We start from the raw sequence: 15,681 nt of genomic DNA on the forward strand, positions 1-15,681 counted from the left end.
CAACACAGCTGGAGTGGGAGAACTATTCAGATCCTTACCTCAGTAAAAATACTGTGAAAATACTCCACTACAAGTTAAAGTCTTGCATTTAAAACCTTAAATGTTTTAAAAGTGTTCTTGTGCTTTCACTAGGATTTAAACCTCAGAAACCTGAGAAAATTGCTTTGATTTCTTTCAAAAATACAGAAAAAAAGAGCAACTATATATACTATATATTAAAAATTATGTTACAGGAAAAATCTGTATATATATATATATATATATATATATATATATATATATATATATATATATATATATATATATATATATATATATATATATATATATATATATATATATATAGAGAGAGAGAGAGAGAGAGAGAGAGAGAGGAAGTTTTTCTTCATTTTCTTTCTTTCTTTTTTGCTTATTTTCAGCTAATTTCCTTAACTTTTTTACTAATTTCTCGCTTTTTTTGGTCCATTTCTTGTTAAGTTGCTCCTCCTTTTTCCATGTTTTTGAAAGAATTTCAACCAATTTGTTCAGGTATCAAAAGGTTAAAGGTCGAGTGTGTTGGATTTTGGGGAATATATGGGCAGAAATTGAATATAATATAATAAGTATGTTTTCTTTAGTGTTTAATCACCTTGAAGTAAGAATCGCTGTTTTCATTACCTTAGAAGGAGCAGGTTGTATAGGAAGCAAGTCCTTGTTCACAGAGTCTGCCATGTTTCTATGGTAGCTCAGAATGTCATCGTCATCATCATTTATTCACATGTCAAGGAAAATAATGAATACAGAATAAAATACAATGCAATAGAAGAAAACATGTGAAAGGGACACCTCAGAATGAGGTGGAGGCCGCAAGGAGGCCACAAGCTGAAACACATCAGTCTGACAATGAAGTTCTCCTTTATACTTTATTTATTGCAGCAATTTGACTTCTTTTCCTACAGTTTAACTTGTAAGTTGTGCCAGAACCCCCAACACTGAAACTCCACACCCCCAAAACTAAAATGTTGTTTGACACGTTGCAGTTTTATTGTGTGATGCTGCTTCAGTGGAAAAGACGCACGTCTTTCTTTGCAAACAGCACAGAGCACACACAAGTAGATGAGTAAAGAGGGACTGGGTTTAATTTGCCTTGCAGGCATCCCACAGGAGCTGTAAACAAGATGTGTCTGCAGTCTGACCTATGAACAGCAAACGTCTGCATTCTCCATTTGTTAAATCCTCATTACCTCGCAGTTATTAAGCTCAGAGTCAACCCTGTCAGGGCCACCAGAACGAGCCTCCAAACTTTATGCTCCAGCAGCTCTCCACTGAGCCAGCAGTAAAAATTTGAAGGCCCACGTAAATGTCTAATTATTCCTCGTGATGCAGAGACTTAATAGCTCTGTGGAGAAAATGAGCTAAATGTCGAGTTTGACCCAGATATACTGCTGCTGTAGCTGCAGACAGACACAAGCTTCATTTATTTAGCATTTTACAACAAGCAGTTGTTGCCAAATGCTACTGTACAATGAAATGTAAGTTGTAGCCCCTTCATGCTAAACACACACAGAACATGTTTATACAAATATTTATAGAATAGAATAAATGAAATGAAATAAAATTCAATAATGTATAGTTAGAGGAACCCTTCGTAAGACTTTAGTGGGAAAAAAGGTATTGCAAAAGTAAATAGTAATTATATTGTTTATTTAAAAGATAAATGAATTAGTTTTAATGTAATCATTGGCCATCATATGATATATTTGAAAGGAATACAGTACCCACAAAATGACTATTGCTATATGAATTAGTGATGTGGTGTTACCTTGAATTCAGAATATTATATTATATTACCAAAAGTACAAGAAAATTACCTGAAAATTAGGTATAAAAAAAGTTTTTAAAAAAAACCCCCACACAACAAGAAGAAGAAAAAGACAGGGAAACAACCTGGAAAGTTGCTTAAAAATTATAATAATTTCGTAAGATAATTTTAAATACGGAATTTTGTCCACATGTTATTTTCCCTATAGCTTTTTTTCTTCCCTAGCTTTTTAAAAAAATAGTTTTTCTAAATCTATTGATTTCTTGCAACATTTTGAACACTTCTTACCAAGTTGCCCATTGCTCTATTCTTCATGTTTTTTAAAGAAATTGCACCAGTTTGCTCAGAGTTCAAAGTTTTAAATATTTGTGAAAGGCGTCTGAAAGCAGCACAAGAAAAGGGATGTCTCTTCAGGTTTCAACATAACTGAACTGCAAGTAAAACCTCTCTATGCTCTCTTCAAAGCCAGACTCTAATACTGAGGTATTTTAGTGAAAAAAGTTTGTTGATGATGCTCCATTCAGTTGCAGTTTTGATTTAGCCCCATAAACTCCTGCAGCTTTAAAAAAAAAAAAAAGAAAAAGAAAAGAAAAAAGAAAACTCCTATAGATGCAGATTCCAAAGCTGACTTTTCTAACACAGCCAGACATTTATTCAACTGACTAAAAGTCAACTGATGCACTTGCTGTCAGCATGAACAATAACCAGCCTGCTGAGAGACCTGTGAGTGCTCCTGTTCTTTAAATCAGGTTTGTTTGGCTGTTGGACTGTAGTTTCTGTCTGCCTGCTGCTAATCAAATTAAAGAACAGAGTCTTCATCATCTCCACACCGTCTGTCACAGCGAGAGGTCAACAGTAAGACAGCTAACTGATTGGCTGGATGAGCTGGACAGGTGGTCAGAAAACCATGACTTATCAGTTTCATTTGCAGAGCAGAGGAGAGAAAAACAGGCCACACAGAAGCAGCAATGGGCATAATGTAACCTTAACAGTGACATTAAACAAAATCGTAGTTTTGTCAGAATCATAAAAAAACATCATAACTCGGCACTGAATAAATCACAGGTTTCCCTAAGATAGAGGACTTTGTGGGTCTCAGTCCAGCAGCTTTTGATTTGGCTTCATCCTGACATTATGTCTCACCCTTTCATCTTTGACTTCATGATTTCACACACCTGTTGATCAAAGAGGAGCTCATCAACAGTCTCTCAGCACTTTGACTTGTTTTGATCAGTAACTTTTTATCTCTCTAAAACGTATTTATCACAGCAGTTGTGATGGTTTAATTATCACAGATTTATTCAAACACCCGTTTATTTAATGGGTTATTTATCCTCTGCTCTGCTGTGTCACAGAAGTGATTGCTACCCAAAGTCATACCGGACGCTAGGAATTTCTCTTTCAAAATAAAACCATGCATGACTTGTTTATATACAGAAATTCAGACATGCTTTTTACCTAAGAAAAAGTAGCAATACTACGTTGTAGAAATACCTTGCTACACGTAAAAGGCCTGCATCCAAAATATTACTTAAGTAAAAGTAAAAATGTAGTTAAAATGCATGTAGCCTATTTACTAAGCATATGACTGGATAAATGAGACTTGGATTGTACTGCACAAGTTGTGCAAGTTTGTAAAGGGATGTTGTGATATAATTGTATTATTATTAAATGTGGTCGTCAGTCAATCAGTAAGTTAGTGTGTTGAATGTTTTTCGTGGAGGCATGCAAGAAAAACAAGTTTTATTCATAGATTTAAATGTTACCTAAAGGCAATTTAATACGTTTCTCCAAATGTAGGCCACAAGACTCACTTTTTCAGTAAAGGTTAACACATTAAGTTTCATAATATTTCAAGTGGCAACTCCCCCACCCACCTGTATCAAGATGTCCCACCCCCAAAGCAGAGAATGTCTTAGATGTGGATCTTAATTTGAAATTCCTCACCGGATGTAGTCAGTAGTCGCGCCGGCTGCTCTGACGTCGCTCCTTGTGTGTGTGAGAAGCGGCTCTTTACTTTCTCCGTCCAGAGCGCTCCAGAGACACTAATACTCTCCAGTAAGAGGTTTACCTGCCCCGGAGCTCAGCTCTGTGTCGGTGGATTTTACAAAATAACTCCAGATTTTATTCACACAAGAAAAACGGAGCGACGTCTCTGTCTGAAGGTAAAAAAACAACAGTTTATTTATGGAATTTTTTGGGTGGTGGTACTTTTTTGCATGGGTTTAACGTGGTCAGTGGTCGGTCGCTGCCTTTACTATGGGCTGCCTGTTGAATAGACCTTGTGTTTCTATTATGTGGATGACAAAAAAGGGGGAACACTAACTGGGGTAACATGTTATACATTCACATAATAGCCTTCACTGCGCGTGACACTCTCTTTGCGGTCAACGTGCGCAGTTTGTTATATAGCGGAGAGAATGATCTAAATATACATATTTTACTTGACTTCACTCCACATTTTAGAAATATGTTGTTATTATTATTGTTGATATTAATATTAATATTATATTAATACTAATATTATTCAAGTATAATCTGTTTTAGCCACCAGTAACGGTATAGTTTAGGCTCTCATGGGCAGTTTAGGTTATGATGAAATAATTCCCTAAGAAGTCGGTGTTACAGAAGCAGGCAGACCTGTTCCCGTGGGAAATAAGTGATGAGGTGAAATATTACACAATTTTAAAACGCGCCCAGTGACTCAGAGTACCTGTAGATCTCAAGAATAAAGTCGTCCGTGTTAGCAAACACAGGAGGTCACAGCAGCCAGAGTCCTGCTGCCATCTGACACACTGTAAGAGCTCCTCTTGGACATTTAGATTTGATTGTATTTTAGTGCCACACAGTTTGCAATGTTGTAGAATGAGAGGTCCAACATTTGATCCCAGCCAATCAGCAGCATTCGTGTCTATCAGCCTAATTGGAAATAAATCTGTGACTGGATTAGACTCGAAAGAAACAGATTTGTTCCACTTGTACCGATCAGTCACCCGGAGAGAGCCTTCAGGAGGACAGAGATGAGCTCACAGGCTGCCGTTACATAACGGAGGAAACGACAGGGAGGGAGTTTATTCTGGGACTCTTTTATGGAAGTGTTTGTACTCTTTGTTTTGTTTTTCATTTCAGGTTAATATATTCTACTGAAGAAATGGAGAGAGAGGTGTTAGCAGAAAACATTTTTAACAACGCCCTGTGGGAGATGAGTCATCTTGACTAAACGTGTTGCCTCGCTCCGTTTTTATTATGTAGTTATTCGTAGTTTTACTGATAGTAAACGGTGTGGTGACACATGGTCTAATACAGTGTGGATTGACTAGATGAGAGATGAAATCAGCTTTACTTTTTGGGTAAAAACAAACGGATTAGCAGACAATCAAAAGGCGCTTTTTGTCAACAATCGCCTGCTGTGCGCAGTTACGCATGGCGCACGGCTGCGGAGCATAACAGCGAGAGAGCCGCGTGTTCGCTGAGGGTTTGTCCTAGAAGATGACAGGGCTCACTGGTGGTGTCTCACTGAATGTCCCCCCTGCTGCAGAGGACACAGGCAGCAAATAGGGCCTGAGAGCAGAAACAGATGTCAGATCAGCTACTCTGTGGCTGACTGCTTCATCAGCTGCGTCCCAGAAAAAAAAGGTGAAGGCAGGAGGAGAGAAACACCAACATGCTGTCTGAACTGTTTCACCGTTATGGCTGTCAGTGTTTAAGGAAGCACACTGTAAAAACACGAGACAAAAAGATAATAAGCAACTTCGCAAGCAATGTCTTGCAAATTGAAAAAAAAAGTAAAAGGTGCCATGGAAATTACCATGAAATTAGCTAAAAAAGAGAATCATTAAACAATTTTCAAATAACTAATGAAAAAACAACAACAACAAAATCAACAACTATATAATTATCAGAAATTATTCTTTTATTTTACCATTTTTTCAGATTATTTCCTGTTTTGTCTTTTCTTTTTCTTTTATGTTTGACTAATTTTGCGTGACTTTCTTGTAACTTTTTACTAATATCTTGTTAATTTTCTGTTTTTTTTTAAGTTGCTAATTGCCTGCTTTCCATTTTTTTGAAAATTACATCGTTTACAGAAGTTGCTTAAACTTGGAAAGATTTGATTAAATATCATATGTTCAAGTTGCAACAACTTCACAAAATTTAATAAATATATAATTCAATTTTAAGTAAACTTTTTTTCTAAAAGTGAAATCAGCTTGTCAGATTTTATAGTGCAGTATGCTGGATTTTATGGAAAGTGAGGACATTTTGTTTGATCCTCATTTCTTCAAAGGACTCAGAGTTGTTTAAAGTGTCAGTTATCTTTGGATTAACCCTTTGAAACCTGATACAACATCACTTTTCTCCTGTCGCATTTAGATGCCTTCACAAATGCTTAAACCTTCATAATTTGAGCAAATAGGTTTGCTTTCTTTTGAAAACATAGAGGGACAAACGTAATGAACAACTTGGAAAGGACTGTTTTGCATACTGCAAGAAATAAGTAGCTTTGCAAAATTATTTAAAAAGATGGGAAAAATTTACAAAAACAAAACAACAACCTACATTTATAACTATCATAAATATATATTTTAAATAATTTAACAGAATTATTTTTTTAAAGCCCCCCTTTTCAGGTTATTTTCTTGTGTCTTTGTTGTTGTTTTCCTTTTCTTTTAATTTTACTGTTTATTTGTTTGGGGGTTTTTTTTAGATTTTTTTTCTATTTTTTTGGCTCATTTCCTTATAAGTTGCTCATTGCCCTTTTCCATGCGTTTGTAAGAAATGAAGCCAGTTTGCCCAGGTTTCAAAGGGTTAATGTTCAGGGTGGCACTAAAGGGAGTATCGTGCAGATTACAAACGTGTGTGTGTGTGTGTGATTGAAAGACAGATTAGACCTGGCTGGGAACCTTAATGGCTGAACTGTAGGACAAACAAACTTTCCTGTCGTGCACTGACCCTGGAAAGCTTGTAGTGATGCTGTATTTACACATATGTTGGGTGCATGTTGATGTCTGATTGCATGTTATTAAAGGTCCAGTGTGTAGGATTTAGTAGGCTATATCAGCAGAAGTTGAATATAATATATTAAGTATGTTTTCTCTAGTACATGAAAAACCTGAAAATACAAATCGTTGTTTTCTTTACCTCAGAATAAGTTGTTCTACGTATCTACATAGTAAGCGGGTCCTCATCCACAAAGATCGCCATATTTCTACAGTAGCTCAGAATGGAAAAATCAGACACTAGCTATAGACAGTGACATTCGTCTTTTGTGTCGGCAACCATAGTGAGCGGCTCCTCTATGATGAGGTGAGCCGCATCAGAGAAAACACTTATTTTTAAAGTGAAACTGCTTTTTTTCACTGGATTTGATCACCTGGAATGTTTCTTTTGACAAGAAGGAGCTTTATACTTCTCTGAAATCAAACAGGTTTTTTTTTTTTTTTTTTTTAACATCAGTAGCTGCGGGAAAAATTGCATTTCACAGTCTTTGGCTTCTTGATAAGAGATGTAACATCAGGTTCAGGGCCAAACTTTTGGTTAAAACTGCATGTTGTTTCAACACACACAGAATTATGACTCTATTTTCCTTATTTGGATGAACTATTCCTTTAAAAGAACAAAAACGGTCTCTTGGACAGCTCAGCAGGACTCACTCCACCCTTCAGTTTTTAACTGGTTTTACTTTATTGTGTATTTGTGGTTGTGGTTTTGTCGTCTGGTTGTTTTTCATGGCCTTTAATGGAGCCTACAGTGGACGTCCTCCCTTCATTAGAGTTTGTTGACAGTTGTTTGATTCGTTTGTTCCACTTCTTCTGCAGTCGATTTTTCTTTGTGTTAAAATGAAGGCTGACAAGTTAATAATTCTCTGTAGCTTAAATTAGCCTGAACTGTTTATGTCTAATATATCTGTGTTCAGATGTTCTCGAGTTTTCTGTCTGATTTGTGGTCGATAGATGTCTTTGGATTGTTGGAGGGAAAGAGAGAGAGAGTCAGTGGAAGGGCACAGTGTGAAGAATAGTTACTTTGCAGATTAGGATTTCACTTTATAAAATACACTGCATTGTTATAGATTAACTTTCCATCGGTACATAAATCAATTAAAGTAAGGTTCCCCTCGGCCACCTGCCTTTATGATTAAGAAAAAGAAATAGTCTACAGCGCAGACTGTTTGAAAGAAGTGGACATAGCCACCATGACGTTATCCGTTGGTTTGTGGACTCCCATTTTTCGTCGTTTACGCTTCCTTCCGCTGTACAACAAAAATGAAGCCAAAATATCTTGGATAAGGCCACTGCAATCTTGCGCTGGTGACCTCATTGGTTATCTATGACGACAGCAGCACATGTAGATGTGGCAGTCAATAGCTCCTCAAGTTCTTGCTACTTTTTTGTTATATTTTTCTATTTTTTCAACACCATGGCCCTTGTGGCTGCTGAAGGGGCCATACAGCTTTTCTATGATAGAGAAGCACTTATCAACATCGGGAAAAGTTGTGTAGGGTTTGGACTGCATGCAGCAGACCGTGGAATTTTTATAGTAGCTGGTGATTTTGATCAACTCATCCTTCAACTCATAAGATGTAGCAGAATCAAGGACGAATTCTACTAATAAATCTTCCTTGTACCTTCTTCTACCCTCAAATGAAACGGGTTCAGAGTGGAGCCAGCGTCTGTGGAGTAGCAATCTCTGTGGTGTTGTGTTCCTGCACATACAGCTGTAGATCTCAAACTAAGCAGGTCCTAACCTAATGTCGAGCTACAGGCATTGAAATACTGCTAAAAACAAAAGTTTTTATGTAACCTAGAGAAAATTTGACTTTTCTGCCACAACTGGCTCAGTTCTAAACTTCAAATATCGCCTGAATGCCTTCTGAACTTATGTGTAATTATTACCAGTATTGTTGCTCATCTAGAAATTTAACAAAACAAAAAAAAAGTTCCTTGTCCACTAAAAAGTCAGTTTGGCTAAAAACATAAGAAGTCATGACATATAAACAAAAACTGTATAGTCATTACTTCAGTATTTGTAGTTACTGTGCACTGAGTTTTTGGTGAGTGAAAACCCCATCGTCTGTTAAAACAGTCATTACAACATTTAATCTTCTTTCCCTGATTGTTTTTTTTAAATAATTCTTCCACTTTCTGGATAGTACGAATATCTGCTTTTATGTAATCATTGCTGCTATGAAAAACAGGATTATTTCAGTCATGAGTTTTCTGGTCTTTTTATGTAACAGTGTTGCTTTTATTCCATGCAAATTAGACTAATACTCAATTAGTCCCACTTCCGATATAAACTTTGCAGCATGAAAAACTGAACTGAAGTTACATTATTTCAGCTTGTGTCCTGGAGTCACATTTTAGGAACATACACAGAAAACCTGATAGCTGGTGGTGAGAGTAGGTCCTCTTGGGGCGTCATTCAGGGGCTACACGTGATATTCTGTTGAGCTGTACATGCTGCAAGGAGAAAAGACTCCACCTAAAGTAAAACATAGCTCTGGGTCGCTGACAGTTTGTGTTGTGTTTGGTTTCTAAAGAGCTCCCTGTGAAGGAGCTGCAAAAAAACAGTGATATCAACTAAAAGTTTGTCCCAGAACACAACAACAGGAGTTTTATAGTTTTATACTTTAAGGATCCATCCAGCAGTAAACACATTCCTCGGTAAACACTCAGAGAGCCTGTGAACCCAAAGTCATGCGGTCACAAGATAAACAGCATTACACACTGATTTTTAAAGCTCTGCTTCTTTTATTTTTAAACTGTAGTGAGCAAACATGGAGGATACGTTGATTTGCAAAACATTCCGACGTAATTCGAGTTACAAGATCTGAAAGTTTTATAAGAATTTAAAAAAAACAAAACTATGTTGATAATTAAAGCTTCAGTGTGTAAGATTTAGGGGGATTTAGTGGCATCTAGTGGATGTGAATAAAAAACCTTGCAGATTGTAACCAACTGAAACTTCTCTGGTGTGCCAACTCCCGGTTAGGATTCCTTCAGTGTTCATGGTTCAGGAGTTTGTTTGTTTTTTTTAACCAGGAGCTGATTTATCTGCAGAGCTCTCTTCCTCTCCCAGACAAATGGACCAGGTGATTTAAACGGGTAAAAACACTGAATAAAAGCGGTTTAATGTTAAAAGTCTGTGTTTTTCCAAAGTTGTTTGGCTCATTGAGGAGGGGCTTCTTACTATAGCATATGTCATACAAGGAGCAGGGAAGTCCTTATAGGGCAGGCGGGAGGGTCTGTGGATTGATACAACAAACCCTGGACTTTCATCCGGAAGCCTGCTTCCCATATGAACATTAAGCCAAACCATGATGTTTTTCTTTAATCCTAACCAGATTTTATTGCATGGGGAAATAAACCTAAATATGAGGTGTTGTAAGTTTATTTTGTACATTTATTTTGAAAAAGAATATATGCATCTAATGAGCAGAAACTGTACATTTTCTGTGAAAATGTATTGACTGAAACATCTCCTGTGTACTGAGTGTGTTAAATACATATTCTTATTTTCAGGTAATTATGCACTATAGAAAACATACTTATTATATTATATTTCATTCTGCCAATATATCCCCCTAAATCCCAAATACTGGACCTTTAATAACTATGTTTTCTATTCCAAGTCACTTTGTAGAAACTTTATACTCATTCAGAAAGTTTCTAAAAGTATATAAAATATTTTTTTTACGTTAAGAAGCTTCCTTAAGCCACAAAAAGACACTAATTGTACTTGATTTTTTTTGTCATCATTTCAAGTGGACTATCTTTTTGTGACGGCGAGCATTACATTCTTCAAAATTTGTGACAAAACCTCTTAACATAAAACAAAGCTCTTCTTTATGTTAAACGAGTCAACTGCCAAAGGAATATTTGGGATGGTGACGGGATCAAAAGATCACAGAGCCCCTCAGGCGAGACCGGACTGTCGTCCCATAATTCACAGTGTTTGTCTCTGGAAAAGAGACAGGCAAGTTGCTGCAGAAGCCAAAAGCTTTTCAAAACCAACAGTTTCCATGCTGTAATTTGTGTTTCCACTAACTAAGCTGAGGGGTCCTCGGGGAATGCGTGACCAATTTTCTGCACTGATTCATGGAGTGACTCGCTGTAAGAGCAGCCTCAAGACCTTAAGTCACACATTTTCACACAATTACGGGGCAGGCAGACCCCTCTTAGCAAACACTTGGGATTCTCTGAGTGTTTTCCATCATATGTCCTCACTGAAAAGACGCTTGTAAATCTTCTCCCGCCTTCATTCCTCTCTCCCCCGGCTGCTGCCTCCTCCCTTCACCCCATCTATCTCCCCTTTCCTCCCTCTCTCTTCATCTTTCTGACCCTGTTTTCTCTCTCATTTCTCCTCACAGATCTCCAGCATTTTGATGTCACATTCCTGAAGTTTCTGAAGGCCGACCCGACGGCAGACAGCGATCCGGCCGAAGATCATATCCTTCATCCCTTCATCCCCTCAGTCTGAGGACGGATAAAGAGAGTTGGTGTTTTGAAGAGGACCTGGTGTTTGCTTGGATATGGCTTTTCTGTGTATGAGAGACAGACGCAGAGAGCAGATCTGAGGTCAAGGCCTTCCTCCTCCTCTCCCCCCGTCACATGACAGCTTGAGGCACAACCCCGGGGTTGCTATCGCTACACTGACCGACCTAAATACTTGTAAACTCAGTCGGAGGAGCAACACAGCCTGGATCTCTCAGTTGGGAGTGGAAACAGCCAGAAATATTTTTGTTTTATGAGCTGTTCGTTTACATTCAGCTTCACTTCTCCTGCTGGTGTTAAACACCGTCTCATATAGAAAGTTTTCTCTGAATCATCTCACGTCGACCTGCCAGTACCAAAATGCCAGCAAAGACACCGATGTACTTAAAAACGACAACTCCAAAGAAGGGAAAGAGGCTGCGGCTTCGTGACATCCTCTCCGGTGACATGATCAGCCCACCGTTAGGCGACGTACGCCACAGCGCCCACGTTGGGCCTGAGGGAGAGGGCGACATGTTCGGAGACGTTGGTTTCCTGCAGGGTAAGATGGACATGCTGCCAGCTCTGAGTCGGACGCAGGACGGGCGATCTCACAGCGTGGAGAGACGGCTGGAGGACACCTACACCTCGAGACAGGACGCACACAACTATGCTTACAACGGTTACCACTACCAGCACACCGCCGACGGCCTGCTGAAAACCACCATCTCCATGCCGGTGTTCATCGCCCACGAACAGGCGCCACCCAAACCCCCACGCCTCCACCTGGACGACCCCTCCCCTCCCAGTCTGCCCTCCCAGCAAAACCACTTCCACCCCCACCGGCAGCCTGCAGACTCAAGCCAGAAGCAGGCCAACAATCACGCAGACGGGCACAGCCAGCTGTTTGAGAACGGCATGGTGGGCCGTTTGGCGTCAGAGCCGTGCCGTGACATCTCCCTCTCCCCCGCCATCCGCAGGCTTGTCCCCTCGTCTGGCTCCTTCTCAGAGGTCTCCTCTGAGGACTCCATGTCAGAAACCTGCGGGCCCCTGGATGTTCGCCGGGGCCTCAGTCTGGACTCTGACGCTGGTCTGAGCAACGAGGATCTGAGGAGTGAGCGCAGCGAGTCGCCCTGCACCGCCTTCCACCCGACCAGCCTCATGGTCTCATCCGGCGTGTCGCGGTCAGACTCTATGGTGGGATTAGACCTGGATCTGGGTCCTTCTATCATGGAAGACGTCCTGAGTATCATGGACCGCTACAAAACGGAGGACAACCGTTGTGAGCTGTGAAGACGCATTCATGTGGATATTTTTTTATACATGATTTAATAAATCTATAAGACTTAATAAAGTAAATAAACTAAAGGAGCACAGGATGGAGGGCAAAGACCTGACAGCTGAGTTTAAAGGTCGTTGACAGATTTAAAGGGATGTATGGTGGGGGTTGTATGAGGTACCTATCCAGTCAGTCAGAGTATTACATACAGTAGATGGTGGTATGTACACCCCCAGTTTGGAGAAAGCAGGTGGGAGTCCGACATGGAAGAAATGTACTGCTGTGGACGGGGTCAGCAACCAAACGTATTTTAGCCACCTAAAAAAAAGTTCCACCATCAGTTTAACCCTTTGAAATCTGAGCTAGATTTCTTTCAAAAATACAGAAAGAGGCTCCAAGTCTTGAGTTACAAGAACATTACCAGTAATGTACCAAAAAAAAAAACAATATTAGTATATAGATACAATTGTTACAATAATAATAATAATAATAATAATAATAATAATAATAATAATTATTATTATTATTATTATAGTTATAAATATATTTTTCTAGACATTTTCCGTACTTTTTCATTACTATTAACTTCTAATAATCTCTCTTTCTCTCTCCTTAAAAGCTTTTTTATTCTTGTCACCTCTTCCTTATTTGCGGGACATTGCCTTTTTAGCCATGTTTTTTTTTTTTAAGAAATCAAACTTAAGTTGCTTAAGTTTCAGAGGCTGATATGTATGTAAAAGGCATGAACACAGCACAAGAAAACTGATGTCAGTCCAGGTTTCAAAGGGTTAAATGTACACCATGGTGAGAGTTTTTTCGGTGCTTTACCTTTCGTTCAGACAGTCCATTTCAACTGGGAGGCCATGAACACCTTCAGTTTCCCATTTATGCTCTCGTCAAAGCCACCAGACTCCACTGAGAAAAACGAATTTTAGCTTGCTGAACACAGGAGCTGCTGGTCTACTGCTGCTTCAATTACTTAGTTAGTTTGTGTTATTGTGTGACGTTGGTGAAAATGAACTAACCATTTTAAACACCAAAGTCACACAACAATGCAAACAAACCAGCTGATTGAGGCAGTAGACCAGCAGCTCCTGTGTTCAGCTTTGTTAAATCACTGTTTTTCACAATGGAGTCTGGCTTTGAAGAAAGCAATATAATAGATTTATTTTCTAGTTAGAAATCGCAGTCTGACATTAAGGTAAAGTAAAAATACTCCCAATACAGTGTATTCTTAAACTGATATTGCTTTTTTAGACAGTTAAAATAGTTTTGTTGCTGCCCCCTCCACAGCAGTAGATTGCTTCACTTCCATGTCAGACTCCAGCCTCTTTCTCCAAATTGGGGGTGTGCTTACCGTCCTCTACACTCTGTGATAAACACCTCATACAACCTCATTTCAAAAAGTCTGAACTATCCCTTTAAGGTGATAAGCAGCTGGGCATGTTGGGACGTTGCTGGAGGACATGACGACAGCGAAGGCAACAGGCTGGTCCTGAGGAGCCTTTAATCAAAGCTAAACCTCACAAACACGTCACTATGTTATCACGAACACATTCCCCTTTTCTTTGGACTAAATATCAGCTTTGTCTCTTAATCTGATTTATGCTGAGAATTTTCTTCTTGTTAATGGTTAACACAGCTGAGTCAGATATAAATGTGTTGAACTGGACTCTGGGAGAAATCAGCAGCTGTGAACAAAATTCAGGAGCAACAGGACTCACTGATCCACTGTGTAAACCACAGCTGCTAATAAATAATATCTTACAGCTTCAGAGATTCACATAACACCTGCCCAGTCAAACTGGACTGTAAACATTAATAGTTTTATTTCTCAAGGTCATATTCTGTCCTATTTCATCTTGGCTGCTTGAAATGTTTCAGAATATTAATGACTTCACTGGTTTACTGTAATGCTTCGATAACAGATAAAATGTGAATACTTTCTGATTTTACTCTCCTTCTGTAAAAGATGAAGATGCAAGTTAAAGGCTCAGTGTGTAGGATTTGGGGCGATCTATTGACAGAAATTGAATATAATGTATAAAGTATGTTTTCTTTAGTGTATAATCACCCAAAAATAAGGATCAGCATGTTTTGGAAACCTTGAAATGAGATGTTTATTTCTACACAGGGAGCAGGTTCTCGTCCACGGAGATCACTATGTTGCACTGCCATGTTTCTACAGTAGCCCAGAACGAACAAACCGAACTCTGGCTCTAGATAGAGACATTAATATTTTAGCATTAGCCACTGTAGTCAGCAGCCCCTCTATGCCAAACAGCTTTGGTAAAACACAGATTGTTAATGTGAAACTGCTTTTTTAAAAAAAGATTTTTACTGGTTTAAATCACCTTGTCCATTTGTTTTTGAGAGGAAGTCACCTTTGCAGATAATTCGGCGCTGGTAAAAACCTCCTGAACGTTTGGATCTTAAGGTTATCAGAGAAAAAGCTGAGAACACATTAGCAGATGCCAAGTAAACAAGCCAAACGGTGTTGGAAAAACGCAGATTTTCCTGGCTCCTGGTTAAAACCTGAACAAAGAACACTGAGGGAATCATAACCGGGAGAAGTTTCGGCTAATTGCAATGTGCAGTCTTTACCACTACATGCCACTAAATCCTACACACTGCTCCTTTAAAATGATCTGGAGTGCTGCACCAACATTTCAGCATCTTTCTTTGGATCAGAGGGAATCTGAAGAAGCTAATTCTTGTAGTTTAACAAAATGCTAAATGTGTCATAAATGTGCTGCTTTTTAGATCATTTTTTCACATATTGGTATTTTAAAAACACTTTTCCTCCATGTTGTGACTCACTGTCCGCCCAATCTAACATTCACTGTCTGCATTATCACAGTAGCCTATCAATGAAATGTCATTTATGCTGTGTATATATATCACTGTAAATGAAAGAATAAACGTTCCTATAAAAAGACAGATTTCATGGACAATTCTTCACACATTAACATAAAAACAGACATAATTGTTCTTGATAATAAGAGATAAATCAATAGTTTGTTTCTTTCTTTTAAAAACTGTTGGTTTGTACCACTGCCTTTATGTAGTATTTGTCAAGAGCAGTGTTTGAATGTAACTAATTACATTTACTTGAGAACTGTAAATTT

The 15,681-nt window shown here is 38.6% G+C and overlaps 1 protein-coding gene across 1 annotated transcript; it reads left to right on the forward strand.

Moving 5' to 3' along the window:
• Positions 1 to 3,807: 3,807 nt before the first annotated feature.
• On the forward strand, positions 3,808 to 15,493 carry LOC121943490 (cdc42 effector protein 3). The gene is made up of 2 exons (XM_088079288.1): positions 3,808 to 3,966; positions 11,172 to 15,493. Exon 2 carries the CDS (start codon positions 11,656 to 11,658, stop codon positions 12,565 to 12,567), a length of 912 nt encoding a protein of 303 aa, XP_087935414.1. The 5' UTR covers positions 3,808 to 3,966; positions 11,172 to 11,655; the 3' UTR covers positions 12,568 to 15,493.
• The last annotated feature ends 188 nt before the right edge of the window (positions 15,494 to 15,681 follow it).

Source organism: Plectropomus leopardus, chromosome 6 (genome assembly GCF_026936395.1).
Source record: "Plectropomus leopardus strain MGB_pleo_1.0 chromosome 6, ASM2693639v1, whole genome shotgun sequence".
Taxonomy (NCBI): Eukaryota; Metazoa; Chordata; class Actinopteri; order Perciformes; family Serranidae; genus Plectropomus; species Plectropomus leopardus.

Bases quoted from the DNA above. Each gene is read 5' to 3' on its own strand.
- LOC121943490 (XM_088079288.1), top strand. From the start codon at position 11,656: ATGCCAGCAAAGACACCGATGTACTTAAAAACGACAACTCCAAAGAAG.